Below are 23,932 nucleotides of genomic sequence, written 5' to 3' on the forward strand. Positions count from 1 at the left end.
ATTTCAATTTGGCAAAAGTGTTGGGGTGTTTAAGTGGGAATGTGTAGATAGTAATGATGCAATGACTTGTCCCATTTACACTAACTGCCCGGGCTACTGTGCCCCAACTACTTATCATCCCAGGGTCACATATTCCAGATCTAACCTTCTTCTTCTTCTGCTGCAGCCCAGGGGCCAGTCCAACGCTGATATACAGGCATGAGACCTCAAGGTGCCTCCATCATCTGTATATATATATATATATCAGGCCGCAGGGAATATTCTAGGAGATTCTTAGTATCTACATCAATGAATGACAAGTATATCATTGGATAAGAAAGTCCGCCTAGTAATGTGCAACATGACAATTTCCTGACCTCCATCCAACCAGGTCTGATGTTTGTCCCTCAGCCGGATATTTATTCCCCAGGCAAGTCTCCCAATAACCTCCTACTTGCACTGCCAAAACTATTCCAAACCCCCAGAATCCTCTGCAGCACTTCATTCTCCCTCACCTGGAGTTACTATGGTTGGTTTCTTGAGCTGATCTGTCTTTAGTACCTGCCTGCAGTACTCACCTTCTTCCTGTCTCTGCCCCCTCTACTTCCTGCTTCTGTGCTGAGCCAATCTCAGGTCTCCTGAAAGAGGCGGGACACTGTTGGGCTGGTTTTCATAACAAACATGGCTGCTTCTGTGTGACCCAGCTGTCTGGGGGTTCCTGCTACGTCTGATACACATTCCATTGACTCTCCCATTAAATGACGACAGTACAGGGAACCCAAACCTGTGGTCTTTACTTTATTGGCCCAAATGATCTGATTATAAATGATCTGCCAGTACAATGCAGGTCTGTACTCCGCTGTCTAAAAGGGGTCATGGCCTCATCATTTTCAGTTCTCTGTCCCCCACCCACATTGATGGAAAAAGAATCGACCAACCGCATTGCATTGTGTGTGATACTCAAGCTGTACTGACCCCTATGGATAGGGTCGCTGTTAGACAATACATAGGGCTCCCTACAAAAGTCACATATTCAGTACATCCAACCAGACTTCTCTCTCCTGTGTCCCCTCTGCCATTACAAAGGGCCACACACATTGTCTTCTCATTAAAAGGGGTGTTCTGGGGCAGTGTTGAAGTGACCCATCAGAAAGATGGCCAATGTCCCCAACACAAACAGAGGGAGGGCGACCCAGAAGCACAGGACGTCCAGAACCTTCCCGATCAGAATCCAATTCTCCATCTCCTGTGGGGGGAAAACATGATTAGAGCTTTGGTCTGCTCGTCATACTGGGGCCCTAGAATGGGAGGAGCATTCTCCTAGCTTTTTCTGTCTCCCATCACCCTGCAGGGGGAGGAACTAACAGCTCCTTCTGTCTGTGTCACTGTATCACCCTGCAGGGGGAGGGACTCTCCTTCTGTCTGTGTCACTGTATCACCCTGCAGGGGGAGGGACTCTCCTTCTGTCTGTGTCACTGTATCACCCTGCAGTGGGAGGGACTGTCCTTCTGTCTGTGTCACTGTATCACCCTGCAGGGGGAGGGACTCTCCTTCTGTCTGTCTCACTGTATCACCCTGCAGGGGGAGGGACAGACACAGGAGTAGTGGGTACAAATCACTTACAGAGCCAGTGGCATTCTGCTCCTTGGTATTCTGTGTAATGAAGTTACAGGCATCCACACAGTCCTTGATTTCTGGGGCGCACTGTGCCAGGTTTCGATACAGAGTAGTAGTCACCCCAACATCAAATCCATCGGCTGCAATGGAAGTAGAAGATGAATTAGAAACATTTATATAAAACACAAATGTTCACTAGGGTTTCCCTCGGCTGATATTTTACAAGCCCAGTAAAAACATGATTTTTATGTAATTGTTGTTCATTTGAAAGAATAATAATAACTATAATTTACAAAATAAGTAGTTCCCTGTTCCTCTGACGTCCCCCTCACCCACCTCTGTACCCGTCGGGCTCCCTCCTCATGCCGTGCCGCTCCCTCTGCCTCTCAAACATCAGCTCACTCCTGGGTTTCTTCAGCACATACTCCTCCGCCTTCAGCATGATCCCCAGCGAGCTCCTCCTGCGCTCCCGCGGTGTCTCCTCCCCCTCATCACATGGCTCCACCCGCAGGTGCAGGAACTGGGGCAACACTTCTAGAAGCATCTGCCGCACACAGAAACAAAACAAACTGATCAACCTGAATACTCATTTGGGCCCCACACATGGCTAGGAATTAAGTGGCCCATTTATCAAACAGTTATAGTGTACCCCTTACTAAAAATGGTCCCACAACCCCTCAGTGACTTCTAATATCCTTATCATTTACAGTAGGGGGTACATTATCCCTTATAATACATGAGTGATACTCAGAGTTCCCTGTATAACTCAGCCTGCAGCCTTGTGCCTTTATATGGTCACAGAACAACCTCTCAGTGACTTCTAATATCCTTATCATTTACAGTAGGGGGTACATTATCCCTTATAATACATGAGTGATACTCAGTGTTCCCTGTATAACTCAGCCTGCAGCCTTGTGCCTTTATATGGTCACAGAACAACCCCTCAGTGACTTCTAATATCCTTATCATTTACAGTAGGGGGTACATTATCCCTTATAATACATGAGTTATACTCAGAGTTCCCTGTATAACTCAGCCTGCAGCCTTGTGCCTTTATATGGTCACAGAACAACCTCTCAGTGACTTCTAATATCCTTATCATTTACAGTAGGGGGTACATTATCCCTTATAATACATGAGTGATACTCAGAGTTCCCTGTATAACTCAGCCTGCAGCCTTGTGCCTTTATATGGTCACAGAACAACCCCTCAGTGACTTCTAATATCCTTATCATTTACAGTAGGGGGTACATTATCCCTTATAATACATGAGTGATACTCAGAGTTCCCTGTATAACTCAGCCTGCAGCCTTGTGTCTTTATATGGTCACAGAACAACCCCTCAGTGATTTCTAATATCCTTATCATTTACAGTAGGGGGTACATTATCCCTTATAATACATGAGTGATACTCAGAGTTCCCTGTATAACTCAGCCTGCAGCCTTGTGCCTTTATATGGTCACAGAACAACCCCTCAGTGACTTCTAATATCCTTATCATTTACAGTAGGGGGTACAGTATCCCTTATAATACATGAGTGATACTCAGAGTTCCCTGTATAACTCAGCCTGCAGCCTTGTGCCTTTATATGGTCACAGAACAACCTCTCAGTGACTTCTAATATCCTTATCATTTACAGTAGGGGGTACATTATACCATTTTCTCTTTACTTTTTATTCCATATTTCTATGTGATTATAATATTGAAGAAATGGGAGTCACTAGAACAAACTCAAAGTTAAGCCCTATTTCTACTGGAACAGGACAGTCTCCCCTTGGCAGTATTGGACTGGCCCACAGGGATACCAGGAAAACTCCCAGTGGGCCCAGGTGTCAGTGGCCCCTCAGGCTGCTAAAGATTTGGCCTATTTCAAGGCCATTCCCTATTTATATGAGAACAAAGAGGCTTAATAGATGGTATAATAGATTGTAGTATGTAAAGAAAAGAGAATAGGAAAATAGAGGTTGAATGAGGAGCGGAAGAATAATAGTTCTGAGAGTGGCCCCTGGTCTAAGGTGTTTAGGTGGGTCCCTGGTGTCCCAGTCCAACACTGCCCCCTTGGTACTAAATGACCCACATTATGGAGTAATATGTATGAAGTATGGTCGGCTGTAGGGGGGTCTCACTCACATGCTTGACTTTGGTGCTCAGGTTGTGAGTACTCGGTGACCGAAGTGACACATTAAGGACGATGACACAACTCAGGACAATCAGCGTTGACACAAACATAACAAACATCAGGTACCTGTGCACAAAAGAGGCATTTGATTAGTTGAGTCAAGCCAGTTGGGGGATGCTGGGAGTTGTAGTGTATTACACAGTTTTATAATTATTTAACCCAAGATACATTCTGGCCAAAGAGTATCAGGGATGCCCTTTTTAAAAAAAAAACCCTATTAAAGGCATAAGATGGAGAAACGAGACTTACTTGCCAATGAGCGGCACACTGAGCGATGTCTCCGGCACCATTTGGGCAATAAGGAACAGGAAGACAGTCTGTGCCAGGAGTACGGAGATGGACACTGTGCACTTCTGCCCACCGGCTGCAGAGATACAAATGATTGGAGGAAATAATGGCAGTAATTAAACAATCACTATGGGGACATTAACTTTAATCTTCTCTAAAAGCACCAGGAAGAGAGGACCTAAATGACGTGTATGGTATTAAAGGCACTGACTGTGGTGCCAAATCTTCCAAGAACCATACACCAGCCACATTATGTCTGAAGGAGTCTGAGACTTCAACAGTAACTGTAACTGACCACAGGCAGGAGATGTCAACTAACCCCAAGTCGCTGGGGTGATAATAATCCATTCCAGACATTTTGAGAGCTGGTTTGATGTAAATGAAGGAATTTGGTTTAAAAAAATCCAGGACTGGATCATTATCACCCTAATGAGATGGATCATTATCATCCTAAAGACAAAGGAGTTCGTTAACTTCTCTTAAGAGGTTGGGTGCAGGTTGAGCATCAATTTAATACTCAAGATACTTTAACGTGAATGATATTGATATGGCTGTTACAATCTAGACATCCAAAGGGGTTAAATGAAGATTTTAATATGTCATGTTACTATTACTATTACTATTCCACTCTTTCCAGATAACCAAGATATCCAGGCTGAATGAATTCCCTGCAGGGATAGACTTTCCCTTCTCATTCCCCTCCTGTAGGGTAAGATAAAAACGAATGTTACACTTTGTATAGAACTTTGTTGCTGATGGATAAGAATTGTTCTGATACAATGTGGAATAATTATGCTCTTTCCAAATTGGATACATTGGTGCACCGTTCTACAAGCTTGATAAAAGACCAGTTGGTCTGAAACGTTGCTGTAATGCCCTTGGTCCAATAAAGGCCGTTTTATTCACTAAACAGTGGGTGCTGCACTAACTTTTTTCGCACCGTTCTACAAGTCCCAGGTTGATAATTTTGGAGGATTATGTTTTACTTGTCTCGGGACTTACAATTTTTCTTTCTCTGTCCAGATCTCTGAGTTTTTGCTAAAAGACTTTGTGGATTTAAGTTAATTAATTAGGTCAAAGCCTTGTTAAAGGATTTTTTGAAACATTTTTTTTCACTTTATATTATTTTTATACAAATGGCTTTACAATTCCTTGTGGCTAATTAATTTATGCACCTAATATTGGGCCATTAACTGTATATACGATATGCTAACTTTCTAATTTTGATATGCTAATGCAAAATGTTTTTTTACCACTGTGTGGCACTATTTGGAATTAATTCTGCAAATGTGTTAATTAACCAATCATGTTGCTTGTGGGGTGTTAAATACACATTGTTTTATGCTTGACAAAGAGGTATAGCCTAAACGTTGCTTGAACTTGCCGTGAGTGCCAGTGTATTTGTACAATTGACTCTTGGGGAGGGTGCGATCCCTCCAACACTGAGCACTAGGCTTCTACTTCCGAAGGCCAGGGTGTGCGAGCAGGACATATTGTCCAATACTCAAGATATGGGTCATCATCACTGATAAGCATATTTACTTTATAAATAACGGATATAGGGCACCCAGTACATGTCACTATGGAGGTAAGGACCACTCCTGGAAGACTCACAGACGGCTGTGTATCATGCTACAGGGAAAGCGGATTTGAATCCAGAAGAACAATATGAGGTGGCTTTGCAAGCAGAAGATCCATGATGATACATGGATGAGTACTTGAGTGCTCACCTTTGGCCGGTAGGAAGTAAACTAGCACTACCAGGAACGAGATGAGGACACATGGAACAATGATGTTGATGATATAGAAGAGAGGCTTCCTCTGGATGATGAGGTTGAAGACAATCTCCTGGTATCGCAGGTCTTCTTTAGAGTACTTGGGGTTTAAAATCTTTCTGGCAGGACGATGCATTATTGCCCACTCACCATTCTCTAAAATATTGGAGGAAGGTCAAGGAAGAGAATCAACAATAAAGTCTAGAAATAGGAATGTGATAACAATTGCACTAAATCTCCAGTTGGGACTAGGGAGGCCCATTCCACATGCCACCAAAATACTTAAAAGTCTCAAAACCTTCATCTGCAAAGATTGTATCCCGCTATTCCTATCCCCAGCAACACAATATTAGCTGTGCCAGGCAAATGCAGTTCAGTGATATATCTTCCAGATTATGGAGAATCCTCATGCCCAGAGTCAAAAGGGACTGGTTAAACATTGGTTGGTCACCTGTGAAGGCTTCACGATCGATGTCCACCTGGTCAAAAGGTAATCCGGTCTCATCATCAGTAACTAGCTGCAGATCTATCTCGTTAGCGCTGTAAGTCTTGGATCTATAGAGAAAAATACAAAAACACAACTTCTCAGAGAAGGCCCAGGTGATGTAGGTCCTGAGGTTCCGCCTACTATTTTTCTACCATGGGATTCACCTTGATTTTTGGAGTCAGGTGATTATTTGATTTTTGTGGGGGTTTTTTTTTTTTTTTTAAAATACTGCCAATTTATGAATTTTGTGATTATCAATGTGGGGGTTTATCTTTTTGCAGGACTTGCCTTATTTTTTAAAAGGGCTTGGGGTAATGGTGTCCAGACATCAATATCAGCTTTGTAAAGCTACCCATTTTTAAAAAAAATGTGGTGCCCAGTGTTATTTGGAAAATGGTGACCATAAACTTTTTGAGAACCAAATTGTTTGGGGATTTTTATTATTGCCATAAATTTATGGATTTAGTGTGGTCATTGAATAAGGGATTTCTTGTGGTTATTATTAGTAACCATTGATGTTTTTTGTGGACATTAAATTGTATGGGGGGAGTAAGTGACCTGTGGATTTTTGCAATTGCTTTTTTTTTTTGGTGTATTTCTTATCTCAATCACTGGTTTGCTGATTTTTCATGACCTATTCCTAGTGGATTTTTGTTTATTTTTTTATTAGTTTGCAGGTTTTTGTTGTGACCACTTGTTTTGTTTTTATAGATTTTTTTGTGACTTTTTAATTGGATTATTTATAAAGACATCCAGTATTGTGGATTTTGATGACCCTTGATGATTTGCAACTTTTTCAGTCAAAAATATTTATGTTTTTTTCTGCTCATTATAATGTCCAATACTACTTTTAAACTTCTTTTAGCATTGTTTGTTTTTGTGTATTTTCTGTGTGTTCTTCTGCATATCTATTTTTTTTCTTCGTTATAATTTAGTCACAGACTTTTTGATTATTTAGTTATGTAAAGGTGGCCATAAACTGCCAAATCGGTGGATCTGTGCCTGGTTTGGTCCACGTGCAGGGTCAAATCAGTTTGGTCCATCTGTTGACCCCAGGGCCAATGATCAGTTTACCCTGCAAGTGAGTGGCCAAATCAAATCCAATCGGATCATGCAGTGGAGTCTACAGTTGCTCGTCAGACTAGGACTTCATCAACACGTCGATGCAATCCTCATCCAAAGGGAATTTTTAATTCTGCTTGATTAATATAAGCCTGATTTTTGGTCAGATATCTGTTGGGCAGGCCTGATGGTGGGATGGTGGGCCTTAACATGCTCCAGTTCCAGGTTCAGGAATTCATGTTTCACCTTTCTGACCTTTTCAGGATCTCGTAGATCTAGCATGTTGCCTTTGAAATATCATTCTTGAGATTAAATGCATTACATTCAATCATTAGTAGTGATGGAAGAATCTGTCCCAATTCGCTTCACCGAATAAATCGCATTCGTCAATGGGCGTCAAAATAATTTTGACGCTCAGCAATTTTGACGCGAGCGACAATTTTTATATGTGCGACTATTTTGTCCAAATGCATTAAAGTCAATGGGCGTCTGTGATGTGCAACAATTTGTATGTGTGCGCCAATTTTGATGCACAACAATTTCTTTCGGTTGCAGCAAATCCTTCCACAGCAAATTTTTGCAGCAGTTTCCCAAAAACATTTGTGGGCTCCAAAATGCAGAAATAGGCCACAAATCCATACCTGGTGAATAAATTCGCCCATCACTAATCATTAGGTTCCATAACAACGATGTTGAAGACATCTCATCAGGCTAAACCCTACATGCGGTAGGTACATCTTGGCTGATTGAGGTTTCACCTGCACTGGGATTCTTGCCCAGTATAAATATTGATATGGATGGAAGTAAATATTGATATGGATGGAAGTAAATATTGATATGGATGGAAACTCACCTGAACACCAGCGAGCAGTTTTGCCAGTCAAATGGAAAATAAGTGATCTCAATGTTACAGGTGCTCCTGAAAATCGCAGGTGGAAGCCAATAGATATATCCTGTATTGTACACGAGGACATTGGCATAGTACGCCACTTCAAAATTCCCATCGATGCTGCAAGGGCATAAAGTCAATAAATGATTACGTGTCACCACATCACCCTTCATGGGGAGAGACAGACTCACAGCACATGTATGACCCAACAGGGGGCACCATCATTCCTCCAGAAATGGGACTCACTTATTTTCAAGGACAATGTCAGGAAGCCACATAATATCGTGCGGAACTGGTACAAAACCAATTCCTCCATAGTCTGTCACATTCCAGACCAGACGGTCATCGTTCCATGCCTCGGAGAAGTGGAAAAAGGAATGAGATTAGGGATCACTATCACCTTTCACTAAACTGGTGCTACTGCTCATTACATGCCTCTCTATGAGCACAAATACTATTGAGGCTGGGCTGACAGCAGTCCTTACTTTCCTGCAATAGAGATATAGGTTAAGTGATGAAGTCTTCAGCTTCTCTAGGCCAAATGAAACGTTATGAACAATCTCACTTGGCACTCACTGTGGTAGTTGCTGAATCTCAGAGAACATACACATTTGCACCTTAATATATATAGGCACATCAGTAGTCAGAGTAGTCAGCACTCCCTAGATGTCCAGTCCCAGGGTGCCGTCTCATACAGTCATGTCTGAAAGCAATGTCCATGTCCTGGGCCTAACTGATTGAGTCATAACTCTAGGGCCCTACTTGAAAGTCGAACCATGGTCAGGGTCCCCTTTAGCTCATGAAATGGCTAAAGATATCGGAAAATATTGATGTATCAGTTATGCAGTCATAGATTCAAGGATATCTATGGCATCAAATAAATGTATTCACCCCAAATCTCATCCTAACTGACCTTCAAACTGGGCTTTTAGGTGTCTCCCCACCCAGTGAGGCCAGTCCCACATTTTAGGAACCACTGCTGTAGGGGGTGTTCTTTTGGATACTAACCCAATACCCAATAGTTTTATTGTGTGGAACTATTAACACCATGTACCATTCATCTCTTTGTTACTCCCTCTTTACCAAGGCCTCCAGACCTTAAACCTCTTACACAAAAGGGAGTACAAAGAGGCTTAAAGGGATCCCGTCATCGGAAAACATGTTTTTTTCAAAACACATCAGTTAATAGTGCTACTCCAGCAGAATTCTGCACTGAAATCCATTTCTCAAAAGAGCAAACTGATTTTTTTATATTTAATTTTGAAATCTGACATGGGGCTAGACATTTTGTCAATTTCCCAGCTGCCCCTGGTCATGTGACTTGTGCCTGCACTTTAGGAGAGAAATGCTTTCTGCAGGCTGCTGTTTTTCCTTCTCAATGTAACTGAATGTGTCTCAGTGGGACCTGGATTTTACTATTGAGTGTTGTTCTTAGATCTACCAGGCAGCTGTTATCTTGTGATAGGGGGCTGTTATCTGGTTACCTTCCCATTGTTCTTTTGTTTGGCTGCTGGGGGGGAAAAGGGAGGGGGTGATATCACTCCAACTTGCAGTACAGCAGTAAAGAGTGACTGAAGTTTATCAGAGCACAGGTCACATGACTTGGGGCAGCTGGGAAATTGACAAAATGTCTAGCCCCGTGTCAGATTTCAAAATTGAATTTTAAAAAATCAGTTTGCTCTTTTGAGAAATTGATTTCAGTGCAGAATTCTGCTGGAGCAGCTCTATTAACTGATTCATTTTGAAAAAATGTTTTTTCCCATGACAGTATCCCTTTAAGCCTGATTTCACCTACTGATTATACTGTGTAAATGCTCAAACATTTTGAGGTTGGCAGCACCCAAGTGCACAGCTTTAAGGGAACATTGCTTGTTGTTGTCATGTTCTGTAACCTAGAGTTTGGACCCAATATCCAGGTGATATAAAGTACTTACTATCTGTACCCACACATTGGTCGTCAAGGTTTCTTCTTTCTCATTCTGGAAGGAAAAAAACCCCATGGTGATGGCCATATTATGTAAATTAATTCACAAATGAAATGTTCCTTGAACTAGTAAGTATTAATTGTGACTTGTGCTTTGCTACTTGATAACAAGGGTATCTGAATTAGGGAGGCGCCAATTCAGCGTTTCGCAGCAGGATTCAGATTCTGAATGAATCCAAGTGTCTGGCTGAATCCGAATCCAAAAAATCACGTGACTTTTCGTCGCACAAGTCAAGAATTTTTTTGTCCACGCTCTTCTCTACATACTTTTAGGTTTGGTATTCGGCCAAATCTTCCACAAAGATTCAGCCGAATCCTAAAATAATGGATTTGGCGCACCCCTAATCTTAATATTATTATGGAATAAGAGCTAACATTCTAGTTCTAGTACAAGAATTGCCAATGCTCTCCAGACAAGGCATATACTGTTGGAGAAGAGCTGACACTTTATTGTTATAGAGGGAAAGAGGTGGTTTGGTCATTGTTCCTGCAAAAGGACATAAATACAGCTGGAGAGAGACTATGGGAGCACCTCTTATGGTTAAGAGCAATATCTAAGTCCCAATGTTTGTAGCTAGTTTAGCCAGAAGACCTAAAACCATATTTCACAGATGGGAGGTGACAGTTGGAGATAAGCTGACAATTTGTTGTACAAATGGGGGAAGGCGACTGTAAGAAGAGTTGACCCTCTATTTTACACACAGGAGGTGCCTGAGGCAAATACAGTTTCTGAGGCATATTCAGTGTTTATTATTTTACAAACTTCTTTTATTCTGCGTATTTACACCTTCAGGACTAGTTATGTGGAGTAGTTACCAAGTCAATCAGGTTGGTTAATGTGAGCTTCAGGGTCACGGGAATAACATCATCGAGACCTTTTGAAGGACGAGCTTTCTGGTCATAACTGGTGAATAGATGCTTTATAAGTCGGCTCTCCTCGCTCTCACTGGCCAAGGAGTCTGATGAAAAGAAAAATCCCACCCTTTTAATTGTTCATCCAAGAGGAACGAACTTCAGTGAAAGTCGAATACTGTATTCATTGGTTGATTCAGTGTGGAGCTGTTGTGTACATGAAAGTGTGGGACAGGGTGCAAAAGTGCAAAATACATGGCAGTTAACACCAATTTTTTATATTTTGCACAATGCCCAATACTTATCAAATTATCTCTTTTGTGTCAACAACAAATAATTGCCATTGCATCCCATATAAACACTTAACATATCATAATTGCATCATACATCAACACTTAATACATCATCACTGCATCATACATCAACACGTAATACATCATCACTGCATCATACATCAACACGTAATACATCATCACTGCATCATACATCAACACGTAATACATCATCACTGCATCATACATCAACACGTAATACATCATCACTGCATCATACATCAACACGTAATACATCATCACTGCATCATACATCAACACGTAATACATCATCACTGCATCATATATCAACACGTAATACGTCATCATTGCATCATACATCAACACGTAATAAGCCATCACTGTATCATACATCGACACTTAATACATCATCACTGCATCATACATCAACACATAATACGTCATCATTGCATCAAACATCAACACGTAATACATCATCATTGCATCATACATCAACACGTAATACATCATCACTGCATCATACATCAACACGTAATAAGCCATCACTGTATCATACATCGACACTTAATACATCATCACTGCATCATACATCAACACGTAATACGTCATCATTGCATCATACATCAACACGTAATACATCATCACTGCATCATACATCGACACTTAATACATCATCATTGCATCATACATCAACACGTAATACATCATCATTGCATCATACATCAACACGTAATACATCATCACTGCATCATACATCAACACGTAATAAGCCATCACTGTATCATACATCAACACTTAATACATCATCACTGCATCATACATCAACACGTAATACGTCATCATTGCATCATACATCAACACATAATACATCATCACTGCGTCATACATCGACACTTAATACATCATCATTGCATCATACATCAACACGTAATACATCATGATTGCATCATACATCAACACGTAATACATCATCACTGCATCATACATCGACACTTAATACATCATCACTGCATCATACATCAACACGTAATACATCATCACTGTATCATACATCAACACGTAATACATCATCACTGCATCATACATCAACACGTAATACATCATCACTGTATCATACATCAACACGTAATACATCATCACTGTATCATACATCAACACGTAATACGTCATCATTGCATCATACATCAACACGTAATACATCATCACTGCATCATACATCAACACGTAATACATCATCACTGCATCATACATCAACACGTAATACATCATCACTGTATCATACATCAACACGTAATACATCATCACTGTATCATACATCAACACGTAATACGTCATCATTGCATCATACATCAACACGTAATACATCATCACTGTATCATACATCAACACGTAATACGTCATCATTGCATCATACATCAACACGTAATACATCATCACTGCATCATACATCAACACGTAATACATCATCACTGCATCATACATCAACACGTAATACATCATCACTGTATCATACATCAACACGTAATACATCATCACTGTATCATACATCAACACGTAATACGTCATCATTGCATCATACATCAACACGTAATACATCATCACTGTATCATACATCAACACGTAATACGTCATCATTGCACACTAAAAACGTTGCACTTTAGGATGCTAGTTAATCCCCGTTTTGTGGATTGGCAGTCAGCAGCTAAGCAGACCTGAAAGGAAACTGAAGATTGTCTTTAGTTGTTAAACTATGACTGGTGTACACAAAAATGTAACACCCAAATATAACTTAGGGACAGTTTCAAACTGGGGTTCCAGGACTTACCAGAGAGAACCCCCAAGGACCCACAAAACACACAGGCAGACCTGAAATCCTGCTCCTCCCATTGTCTCCTTTGTACAATGACAAAGAGGAAAGTCTAAACTAAACCTGCCGCCTAAACTGACAGTGACTCCATTTAGCCATAATAATCCATATATGCCAGTGTGATCACTAAGTGATATGTATAATAAGAATATTAACCACAGACATGGCAGAATGAGCACTGCAGAAATGAACAATGAACACTCCATGACCCCACACGTGTCAGTTAAATTGGATAATGATCATATTAACCCCTGGCATGCGGCTAACATCACTGCAAAATGGATTGTGAGCACATTAACCCTAGACATGCCAGTATGGATAAGCAGAAGATCCCATGGAAAAGATGGGATAGTAAGAATTTTGGGCAATAAGATAGTAAGAAATGGATGCTAGCAAATAAATGGGACAGACAATGAAAGACCCTAGGGCTTTTTGGAAGTTGGTGGTGGGCAGTTATATACAGTTAATGCAGTAATTAGATAATGATCAAGAACCACGACACTGCTGAATACCTTAGCAATTTCTTCACTTTGACCCTATCCTTGGTGGATAGATTGGGGAAGGTACTGTGAACATGGAGCCAATCAGTGACCCCCACTAGCATACATTTATCACTTATCCGTACCACCAGCCCACTACCCCAAGTTAATCCGTCTCCCCGGTCCTAACCATGTTTTAATTATTACTGGACTTTTTTATCTTATTTATCAGTAATAAAAGTTACGTTTTAATGGTGTATAAATACAAGCTTGTGGACAGGCTTTGATGGGAGGGTCCAAATACATTAGTCAGTTCTTTCTCTTTCTTCTTCTCTTATGAATTACCACGTGACCCTGCACAACATCTTCTGTTTTTCTCATTTGATGGGAGGTGCTCCCCAACTTTTTTTCTGTCTCCATCTTGCCCTACTGTCGCCTTCTTGCTCTACTGTCTCCATCTTGCCCTACTGTCTCCTTCTTGCTCTACTGTCTCCTTCTTGCCTTACTGTCTCCTTCTTGCCCTACTGTCACCATCATATTCTACTGTCTTCATCTTGTCCTACTGTCTTCATCTTGCCCTACTGTTTCAATCCTGCCCTTCTGCCTCCATCTTGCCCTACTGTCTCCATCTTATCTGACTGTCTCCATCTTGCCCTGCAGGCTCCATTTTTTTCTGGATGTCTCTATCATATTCTACTGTCTTCATCTTGCCCTATTGTTTCAATCCTGCCCTTCTTTCTCCATCTTGCCCAACTGTTTCCATCTAGTCCTACTGTCTCCATCTAGTCCTACTGTCTCCATCTTGCCCTACTGTTTCCACCTTACCCTACTGTCTCCATCACGTTCTACTATGTCTACATACTTATGAATGGGGGTATTTGGATACTCTTGAATAAGGGGGTTATTTGGGTAAAATGTACAGTATCTGTATGACATGAGACATTAACATTAGTAACATTAGTAACATTAGACTCCAACGTGCCCCCTGCCACAGCTGGTGCCATTTACACATCATTTAGCAGACATGGGCTCCTCTCTTGTATATTCCCAACATACTAACAGGAGACAGTGGGTGAATCTTTGTTGCTCCAGGCTGGGGGGGTATCATGTGCTGCTCTTTCCCTGCTGAATATCTGGAATTCCATCAAGGAATCAGGAAACACTGACACAGAAATGTCTTGGGATTGGAGGAGCCGCTCCTGCTCTTCTTCTTCTTCCTCCTCTTCCTCTCCAGCACTTCCCTGCTATATCTGTGTGTATATACAGTGCCATGCTCTAGTTGTGTATAAATATCTGATTTATCTTGAATTAGTAAAGGCAAAATACATCTGCCTGAAGGAAACCTCATACGTATACTATTGAATTAAAGGGGAGTATAACAAAGTTGACTCGTGCAATTCAACAGGTGTCCCTTTAACTCAATATGTGACCCCTGTAACTCAGTGACAGACTCCTGTAGCGCAATAAGTGACCCCTGTAGTAGCTCCATATAACCAGTGCTGTTAGTAAAACTACTAGTTGTACTACTATTGACTGAATTTAATAAAACTCTGGAGTCAGTCTTGTGGTTCTTGGTGGGCCCCGGGCACCCCTTTCTGACACTGGGTGGAACAATACATACCAGTACTCTCAGTGGGAGGAAAGGCTACCGGGATTACTTACAATTTTGTTTATGTTAAATGAGGCGATGAGCCCTCAGCTGGTTTGATTCAAATTCTACCTGGTTGTCGGGAACACTGATCCTAGCAACCAGACAATTATTATAGTTACGGGCTCCGAAAAAAGAACCCCATAAGGCTGTTACAAGCTCACAAATGTTGCTTCAGAATAAGTCAGATTTCCAGTTGCCGGGGCCCCCCAGCAGTTAAAAAGCCAGGATGGACATGGCAGCATAGAAAGGGCAACGAGAAATAACAAATCAGAAGAAGCAACTGCGACAATACAGAGATCTGTACCTGCTGTTGGGTGTCCCAGACCCTGCCAGCTGTAGGAGGGCCCCACCTACTGTTTCCATCTTATACTGATGTCTCCATCATGTCCCACTGTCTCCATCTTGTCTTACTGTCTTTATTTTATCCTAATGTCTCAATCTAGTCCTACTGTCTCCATCTTGTCCTACTGTCTCCATCTTGTCCTACTGTCTCCATATTAACTTACTGCCTCCTTCTTGCCCTACTGTCATCATCTTGCCCTATTGTCTCCATCATGTCCTACTGTCTCCATCTTTTCTTACTGTCTCCATCTTGGGCCTTCCTGTCTCCATATTATCCTACTGTCTCCATCTTGTCTTACTGTCTCCATCTTGTCCTACTGTCTCCATCTTGTCCTACTGTCTCCATCTTGTCTTACAGTCTTCATCATGTCCTACTGTTCAATCTTGCCCTGCTGTCTCCATCATATCCTACTGTCTCCGTCTTGTCTTACTGTCTCCATTATGTCCTACTGTCTCCATCTTGCTCTATTGTCTCCATCATGTCCTACTGTCTCCATCTTGTCCTACTGTCTCCATCTTGCCCTACTGTCTTCATCTTATCCTACTGTCTCCATCATATCCTACTGTCTCCATCTTGTCTTACTGTCTTCATATTAACTTACTGCCTCCTTCTTGCCCTATTGTCTCGATCTTGTCCTACTGTCTCCATCTTGCACTACTATTTCCACCTTGCGCTACTGTCTTTATTTTATCTTACTCTCTCCATCTTGCCTTACTGTCTCCATCTTATTGTTTCCATCTTGCCCTACTGTTTCCATTTTGTCCTTCTGTCTCCATTCTGTCCTGCTGTCACCAACTTGCAATACTGTACTTTACTGTACCCCTAATCCCCCCACATTCTACTGACAATACTTGTTTTTGGGTGCACCATTGTTGGAGCTAAATTTTATGCTAATGCTAATGATCCCTAATTACAGCACAGTAATCAATAATTTTCAGGTCCAGAGAACCAAATTCATTTGTTCCTACAGACCTACAGAAAACTGATTTCTCTATTTGTGGTTGTTTCTTGGCAAACCAAGGACCCCCTACTCTTGCCTATGAATGGACAGTGATTGGTGAGATGAAGCCTGTTAGCCACGTATTTGTGCTGTATCGGCAGGTACTAATCCCAAACACCAACTAAATAATAAAGTGACCTTGTGTTGCTCATTATTTTGTTTCTGTGCCTCGAGTCTTTATGTTGCATTGGCATCGCACAGAAAAGTTTTTCACCCATAAGCCCCTATTTGTCCCTGCAGGTCACAAGTCACCAAGGCCACTCATGTTGGAATGGGAGAATTATTTTGTTTTTACTATAGTAACAAGGGAAAGTTCTGCAGCCAACACTTAACCATTTAATGTCTTAATGTTCTTAGATTGATGGGCCTGAGATCTTTATTTTATCTTACTGTCTGCATCTTGCTCTACTGGCTCCATCATGTCTTACTATCTTCAAATTATTTTCTGCTGCCATCATGCCTTACTGTCTCCATCTTATTCTTCTGTCTCTATCTTGCCCTACTGTCTTCATCATGTCCTACTGTCTCCATATTATCCTACTACTTCTGTCTCCATTCTGTCCTGCTGTCACCAACTTGTAAAACACTTACTTTATTGTACCCCTAGCCCCCCCCCCCAGTTCCGAGTGACAATAGCTGTTTTTGGGTGCACCATTGTTGGAGCTAAATGTTATGTTAATGCTAATTATCTCTAATTACAGCACAGTAATCGATTTTCAGGTCCAGAGAACCAAATGTACACCATTCCCTTTAAAAGACCTACAGAAAACGGATTTTGCTGATATTTGAGTTTGTTTCTTGGCAAACCAAGGACCCCCTACTCTTGCCTATGAATGGACAGTGATTGGTGAGATGAAGCCTGTTAGCCACGTATTTGTGCTGTATCGGCAGGTACTAATCCCAAACACCAACTAAATAATAAAGTGACCTTGTGTTGCTCATTATTTTGTTTCTGTGCCTCGAGTCTTTATGTTGCATTGGCATCGCACAGAAAAGTTTTTCACCCATAAGCCCCTATTTGTCCCTGCAGGTCACAAGCCACCAAGGCCACTCATGTTTGAATCAGCTTAAAATGGGAAAATTATTTTGTTTTTACTATAGCAAATAGGAAAAGTTCTGCAGCCAACACTTTCATTTCATTTCATGCACAAAATTCCTTCATGTTCTTATATTGATAGACATGCAAGGGTGCTTTGCCAATGAGGCTAGTTGAGGCTGTCATCTCACCTCAGGTGGCAGCCCCCCACTAGGTACCAGGGGCACAAAAAATGCTGCTACTGTTACTTTAAGAGCGAATTTCCGGGGGAGGGGGGGGCAGCAGCAACTGCTGCTGCCTCAGGCGGCGGAGGGGCCAGGATCGCCCCTGTAGACATGAGTGCAGAGGAATTCTCGTCTTATTTGTCAGTATTTAGGTACTTATGAATGGCCATTTGGGTACTCTGGCATGGAGGTATATGGGTACACTCGAAAGAGGGGAGATATTTGGATACTCTAGAATGAGGGGGTATTTTGGGAAAATTTATCTGTATGACATTAGTAGTAACATTAGTAGTAACATTAGTAGTAACATTAGTAACATTAGACTCCAACGTGCCCCCTGCCACAGCTGGTGCCATTTACACATCATTTAGCAGACATGGGCTCCTCTCTTGTATATTCCCAACATACTAACAGGAGACAGTGGGTGGATCTTTGTTGTTCCAGGCTGGGGGGGGTATCATGTGCTGCTCTTTCCCTGCTGAATATCCAGAATTCCATCAAGGTATCAGGAAACACTGACACAGAAATGTCTGGGGATTAGAGGAGCCGCTCCTCCTCTTCTTCTTCCTCCTCTTCTTCCTCTTCTGCACTTCCCTGCTACATAACGTGTCTTGCCCTAATTTTTCCATCTTGCCTTACTTTCTTCATCTTGCTGTACTGTCCCCATTTTGCCCTACTGTTCCCACCTTGCCCTACTGTCTCCATTTTATCTTACTGTCTCCATCTTGCCGTACTGTTTCCATCTTATCCTACTGTCTCCACCTTACCCAGCAGTCTCCATTTTATCTTACGGTCTCTATCTTGTTCTACTATCTCCATCATGTCCTACTGTCCTCATCATGTCCTACTGTCTCCATCATGTCCTACTGTCTCCATATTAACTTACTGCCTCCTTCTTGCCCTACTCTTTCCATCTTGTCCTACTGTTTCAATCTTGCCCTACTGTCTCCATCGTGCCCTACTGTCTCCATCTTGCCCTGCAGTCTCCATCTTATCCTACTGTCTCTATCTTGTCCTACTGTCTCCATCTTGTCTTACAGTCTCCGTCATATCCTACTGTTTCCACCTTGCCTTACTGTCTCCATCTTATCTTACTGACTCCATCTTTCCCATCTGTCTCCATCTTATCCTACTGTCTCCATCATGTTCTACTGTCTTCATCTTGTCCTACTGTCTCCATCTTGTCTTACAGTCTCCATCATGTCCTACTGTCTCCATCTTGTCTTACTGCCTCCATCTTGCCCTACTGTCTCCATCTTTTCTTACTGTCAAGATCTTTTCCCACGGTCTCCATCTTGTCTTAAAGTCTCCATCATGTCCTAATGTCTCCATCTTGCCCTAGTATCTCCATCTTGCCCTACTGTCTCCATCTTGCCCTACTGTCTCCATCTTGCCCTACTGTCTCCATCTTGTCTTACTGTCTCCATCTTATCCTACTGTCTCCATCATGTTCTACTGTCTTCATCTTGTCCTACTGTCTCCATCTTGTCTTACAGTCTCCATCATGTCCTACTGTCTCCATCTTGTCTTACTGCCTCCATCTTGCCCTACTGTCTCCATCTTTTCTTACTGTCAAGATCTTTTCCCACGGTCTCCATCTTGTCTTAAAGTCTCCATCATGTCCTAATGTCTCCATCTTGCCCTAGTATCTCCATCTTGCCCTACTGTCTCCATCTTGCCCTACTGTCTCCATCTTGTCCTACTGTTTCAATCTTGCCCTACTGTCTCCATCGTGCCCTACTGTCTCCATCTTGCCCTACTGTCTCCATCTTGTCTTACTGTCTCCATCTTGCCCTACTGTCTCCATCTTGCCCTACTGTCTCCATCTTGTCTTACTGTCTCCATCTTGCCCTACTGTCTCCATCTTGCCCTACTGTCTCCATCTTGTCTTACTGTCTCCATCTTGTCCTACTGTCTCCATCTTGCCCTTCTGTCTCCATTCTGTCACCAACTTGCAATACTGTACTTTACTGTACCCCTAGCCCCCCCACATTCTAGTGACAATACTTGTTTTTGGGTGCACCATTGTTGGAGCTAAATGTTATGTTAATGCTAATTATCTGTAATTACAACACAGTAATCGATCATTTTCAGGTCCAGAGAACCAAATGTACACCATTCCCTTTAAAAGACCTACAGAAAACTGATTTTGCTGATATTTTTGTTTCTTGGCAAACCAAGGACCCCCCTACTCTTGCCTATGAATGGACAGTGATTGGTGAGATGAAGCCTGTTAGCCACGTATTTGTGCTGTATCGGCAGGTACTAATCCCAAACACCAACTAAATAATAAAGTGACCTTGTGTTGCTTATTATTTTGTTTCTGTGCCTCGAGTCTTTATGTTGCATTGGCATCACACAGAAAAGTTTTTCACCCATAAGCCCCTATTTGTCCCTGCAGGTCACAAGTCACCAAGGCCACTCATGTTGGAATGGGAGAATTATTTTGTTCTTACTATAGCAAAAAGGAAAAGTTCTGCAGCCACCACTTAACCATTTAATGTCTTAATGTTCTTAGATTGATGGGCCTGAGATCTTTATTTTATCTTACTGTCTGCATCTTGCTCTACTGGCTCCATCATGTCTTACTATCTTCAAATTATTTTCTGCTGCCATCATGCCTTACTGTCTCCATCTTATTCTACTGTCTCTATCTTGCCCTACTGTCTTCATCATGTCCTACTGTCTCCATATTATCCTACTACTTCTGTCTCCATTCTGTCCTGCTGTCACCAACTTGTAAAACACTTACTTTATTGTACCCCTAGCCCCCCCCCCCAGTTCCGAGTGACAATAGCTGTTTTTGGGTGCACCATTGTTGGAGCTAAATGTTATGTTAATGCTAATTATCTCTAATTACAGCACAGTAATCAAACATTTTCAGGTCCAGAGAACCAAATACATATTTTTGCTTCAAAAGACCTACAGAAAACGGATTTTGCTGATATTTGAGTTTGTTTCTTGGCAAACCAAGGACCCCCTACTCTTGCCTATGAATGGACAGTGATTGGTGAGATGAAGCCTGTTAGCCACGTATTTGTGCTGTATCGGCAGGTACTAATCCCAAACACCAACTAAATAATAAAGTGACCTTGTGTTGCTCATTATTTTGTTTCTGTGCCTCGAGTCTTTATGTTGCATTGGCATCGCACAGAAAAGTTTTTCACCCATAAGCCCCTATTTGCCCCTGCAGGTCACAAGCCACCAAGGCCACTTATGTTGGAATCAGCTTAAAATGGGAAAATTATTTTGTTCTTACTATAGCAAATAGGAAAAGTTCTGCAGCCACCACTTAACCATTTCATGCACACAATTCCTTCATGTTCTTTTATTGATGGGCCTGAGCTGGTTTAATTTGAATGCTACCTGGTTGTCGGGAACACTGATCCTAGCAACCAGACAGTAATTATAGTGACGGGCTCCAAAAAAGAAGCCTAAAAGGCTGTTACAAGCTCACAAATGTTGCTTCAGGATAAGTCTGATTTCCAGTTGCCGGGGCCCCCCAGCAGTTAATGGACATGGCAGCATAGAAAGGGCAACGAGAAACAACAAATCAGAAGAAGCAACTGCAAAAATACAGAGATCTGTACCTGCTGTTGGGTGTCCCAGACCCTGTCGGCTGTAGGGGGGCCCCACCAGAGCCTGTGAAGCTTAGAGAAAAGTGTTTGGGGCCCCACCAGGGAGCAAATGATTATACAATAGATACACAAGTATTTATACTGTGACTGGGGATTAGGGCTGTAACCTATAGAGGGACCCTGCAGCTCCCGTTGGGCCAATATGTGAATGAAACATCTTATTCCTTAAAGTTTAGGGGTCCTGTAACTCCTAGTTTTGCAAAGACTGAGCATGGGGGGCCCTAGACCCCTAGAGAGAGAGACAGTCACATGACAGACAGACATCACGTATACAGACTCACTGTGCAGGAGGATTAGTAGAGACAGAATTCGGACCCCCGACTCCATCGCTGCCCACTGGCACAATCCAAGGGGGGAGTGGGAAGGAGGGAGTTATTTAAAGACTGGATGTGAGATTTCCTAACGGAAGAAACTGGATCTTCTTCAGGACAGCTCCCGACTTCTCTCTGAGACCCTGTAACCAGCCTTCCCCCCCCCTCTGTATCACACAGCTGTCACCCCTGTCACTCACACTGACATCCCAGCACTTATTAACCCCTCCCATAGCAACGTATAGACAGGGGCTGCTGCCTTAAAGGCACAGGAACCTCAGGATTTGAATGGGTTTTCTTAAGATGTCACAATTGTAGCAGATTGGGCTGATTTTTTAATTCATGTTTTATGTTATTGGTTTTTTTTTAGGCTGTTCAGTTTGGAGTTGTTTACCTGTTAGGGCAGAAGATGAATAAGGAAGGGCTGCTATAGATGATCAGTAATAAAAATGAGAAAAAAATAGGGGACCTTAACTGCAGGTTAGTCGTTGTTGGACTACAAATCCCAGAATACTTTAACATATTATCAAGAGTTAGAGTATGATGGGAGCTGTAGTCCAGCAACGTGAGGGTTGTGAATCCTTCAATGAGAATCCCAGATGATCATTGTCAGTTCTTTGGAGCTGGAAGGGTTAAATCCCTTAATATCGCAGAACATGGAAAATAAAATATGAATGTGCGTCGGTGGACACAGGACTTTTTGTTTATAGCGCCCCCCAAACAGGTGATGCACAATGGCTGAAAAAACATGGGTCGCCTTTAATTCTGCACACGACATGGGGCGCATATGAAATCACATGACACCCCCTTGTTTTGGGCCCCTTATATAGAGGAAGCCTGGGCACCCGCAGCTGTTGTGTCTGCTTCTTCTAAAGTTACAAAAATTGGTGCCCTCCCTACTGAAGCTTCATTCCAGTGTCATATCATGGGGCCAAAATAACCCAAAAATCTCCTTGTGTAAGATATCAGCAAGACATTGTGCTGGGAATGATTTATAATTAGGTTCTTGCTCTGCAGCCTTCTCATTGGTCAACTCTCTTGCATCTGTAATTAAGTTCCTGGGCAGCCGCATTTTCATTGGTCACCTCTAGGAGGCGCAGTAGAATTGTTTTATTTATCATTCCTTTAAGTATTAATTGGTAGAAAGAAAGAGACTAGCAAGATAAAAAAAAATGTTTAAAAGTAGATCAACTGCAAGGGGAAGGGCATCTCTAATTAATAGTAGAATTAATAGATTGAAAAAGACACATTAATAGTAAATAAATGACAGTTGCTTTGGTGGTTTTGCTTCCTCCACGTGACCATTTCTATTCCCAGGCAAAAACCACTGAAAGCAAACGCGTGTGTCTGACAGTTAGTGAATGTAAATAAAAACAATGGAGCAGAATGTGAATGAACAGACGGGCGGATACATTGTCTCAGTGGAACAGAATGGATGAACAGAGCCGCCTGTCTATAGCAATTATATTTGGAAATAACTCTGAGACCAGCGACACCAAGTCATTCATGTCTATAGGGGAAGCGCTTAGAATGGGGTTTTCTTTCATTAGTCAAAGGAGGTTTTTGTCAGTGCAGTTGGCCTTTAATTTAGAGGTAAGCAGATTGCTAGGAGGGGAGTAGAAGGAGATCTATTCCCTATTCTGTGCTGAGATACAGGGAGACACATGTAATGCTCCTCTCTTCCAGCTACAACTTTTCTTGGCTGAATTGTAAGTGACTTTAAGTGAGTTCACTATGGCAACACGGCCCCTGTGCGACCCATAATAATCCACTTCTTTTCTCTGCAGGAAGGCGCCAGGCCTATCATTTAAGGGACTCTGGGGGTTTGAGGCCTTTTGTGCCAATGTCAAGCGGTGCCTGAAAGAACTTTCTTTGTTGTGCTTTTTCTATAGCAAATGTGCACATAATGTTCTGTATAAATCCATCTCACAAGTAAAAAACACATGAAATAACTGAGGATAAGTCAAAGGATTTATT

At 42.0% G+C, this 23,932-nt stretch overlaps 1 protein-coding gene across 1 annotated transcript; it reads right to left on the bottom strand.

Moving 5' to 3' along the window:
- Nucleotides 1-764: 764 nt before the first annotated feature.
- chrne.L (cholinergic receptor, nicotinic epsilon L homeolog) lies at nucleotides 765-21,991 on the bottom strand. Its single transcript, NM_001087447.1, is given in 12 exon segments — nucleotides 765-1,225; nucleotides 1,603-1,736; nucleotides 1,933-2,140; nucleotides 3,728-3,842; nucleotides 4,026-4,140; nucleotides 5,795-5,995; nucleotides 6,291-6,394; nucleotides 8,242-8,397; nucleotides 8,524-8,633; nucleotides 10,212-10,256; nucleotides 11,078-11,220; nucleotides 21,926-21,991. Coding segments are annotated over 12 exon segments (1,515 nt in total). The 5' UTR covers nucleotides 21,972-21,991; the 3' UTR covers nucleotides 765-1,087.
- Between the last annotated feature and the right edge of the window lie 1,941 nt (nucleotides 21,992-23,932).

Source organism: Xenopus laevis, chromosome 3L (assembly GCF_017654675.1).
Source record: "Xenopus laevis strain J_2021 chromosome 3L, Xenopus_laevis_v10.1, whole genome shotgun sequence".
Lineage (NCBI taxonomy): Eukaryota > Metazoa > Chordata > Amphibia > Anura > Pipidae > Xenopus > Xenopus laevis.